Genomic DNA, 857 nt, shown 5'->3' with positions numbered 1-857 from the left:
AATTGTTAAAAATGAATAAATAAAATAAGAAATCAGTCTGATCTGCTCACTTGCTGCTTTTGTGCACCCGATTGTATGGTTTGGGTTTTTCGTCCAGCTCCTCTCCCCCCTCTCTCTCTTTCTCTCGTTTAGCCCCCTCACCCAGTTTTCTTCTCCTTTCAGCAAATTCCTGGCTGACTGTAGCGTACAGCTGGCTCGACTTACCGCCTCCCCCCAGTCTGCTTGATTAGCTTTTGGTTTTGTGGCCTGGGGGGGCGGTGGGGGCTTTTGAGCTTCGTCTGCTTCCCAAGAAACGTTATGAAGTGCTCTTAAAGCGTTAAAGCGACTGTATTTATCTAACACTTGTTTGGGAGTTAACTCCTGCCGTGCCGGGCTCCAGCTAACACAAGAAACCTCTCCTGTCCTGTGTCTTACAGTTCAGTCCTGCAACGTCAGGTGTATGAACGGAGGCAGCTGCGCCGAGGACTCCTGCTCCTGCCCCAAGGGCTACACCGGCAGCCACTGTGGACAGCGTGAGTACAAGCTGCTGCAGAGTCAGCACGCCCGGCTGTGGATGAACAAAAGTTTACACTCGTAAAGACCACGTATCTCACAGCGGTCTGGAGTTTCCAATGACTCCTATAGCTCTTTATTTTCTACGCTGGAATCATTGAAACACATGAATTGAAAAAGAAATAAAAATTTTGGTTCTTTCACAGATTTATTAAAGGTCTCCTGGAAATATGACGAAAATACACATACAGCAACTTCAATTATCAGTTTTGGTGTGTAGAAAGTTGAGCTATATGTTTTGGACAAGGTGGGACCTTTAACCCCCAAACCACCAAACCTACCATCAAGCATGGAGGTGGCAGCAT

The 857-nt window shown here is 46.9% G+C and overlaps 1 protein-coding gene across 1 annotated transcript in view; it reads left to right on the top strand.

Moving 5' to 3' along the window:
- LOC103374883 (fibrillin-2-like) overlaps positions 1 to 857 on the top strand; it is a gene marked incomplete at its 3' end in the record, with an annotated part of 42,653 nt that overhangs the window by 28,246 nt on the left and 13,550 nt on the right. Inside the window, exon 4 of the mRNA XM_008305036.1 lies at positions 417 to 512. Within this exon, the coding sequence (XP_008303258.1) occupies positions 417 to 512 (96 nt within the window). The remainder of the gene's footprint in view (positions 1 to 416; positions 513 to 857) is intronic.

The sequence above is a fragment of the Stegastes partitus genome, unplaced genomic scaffold (assembly GCF_000690725.1).
Source record: "Stegastes partitus isolate 25-593 unplaced genomic scaffold, Stegastes_partitus-1.0.2 Scaffold2385, whole genome shotgun sequence".
Classification (NCBI taxonomy): Eukaryota; Metazoa; Chordata; class Actinopteri; family Pomacentridae; genus Stegastes; species Stegastes partitus.
The sequence above is the reverse complement of the archived record's forward strand: the minus strand, read 5'-3'. Positions and strand labels throughout refer to the sequence as shown.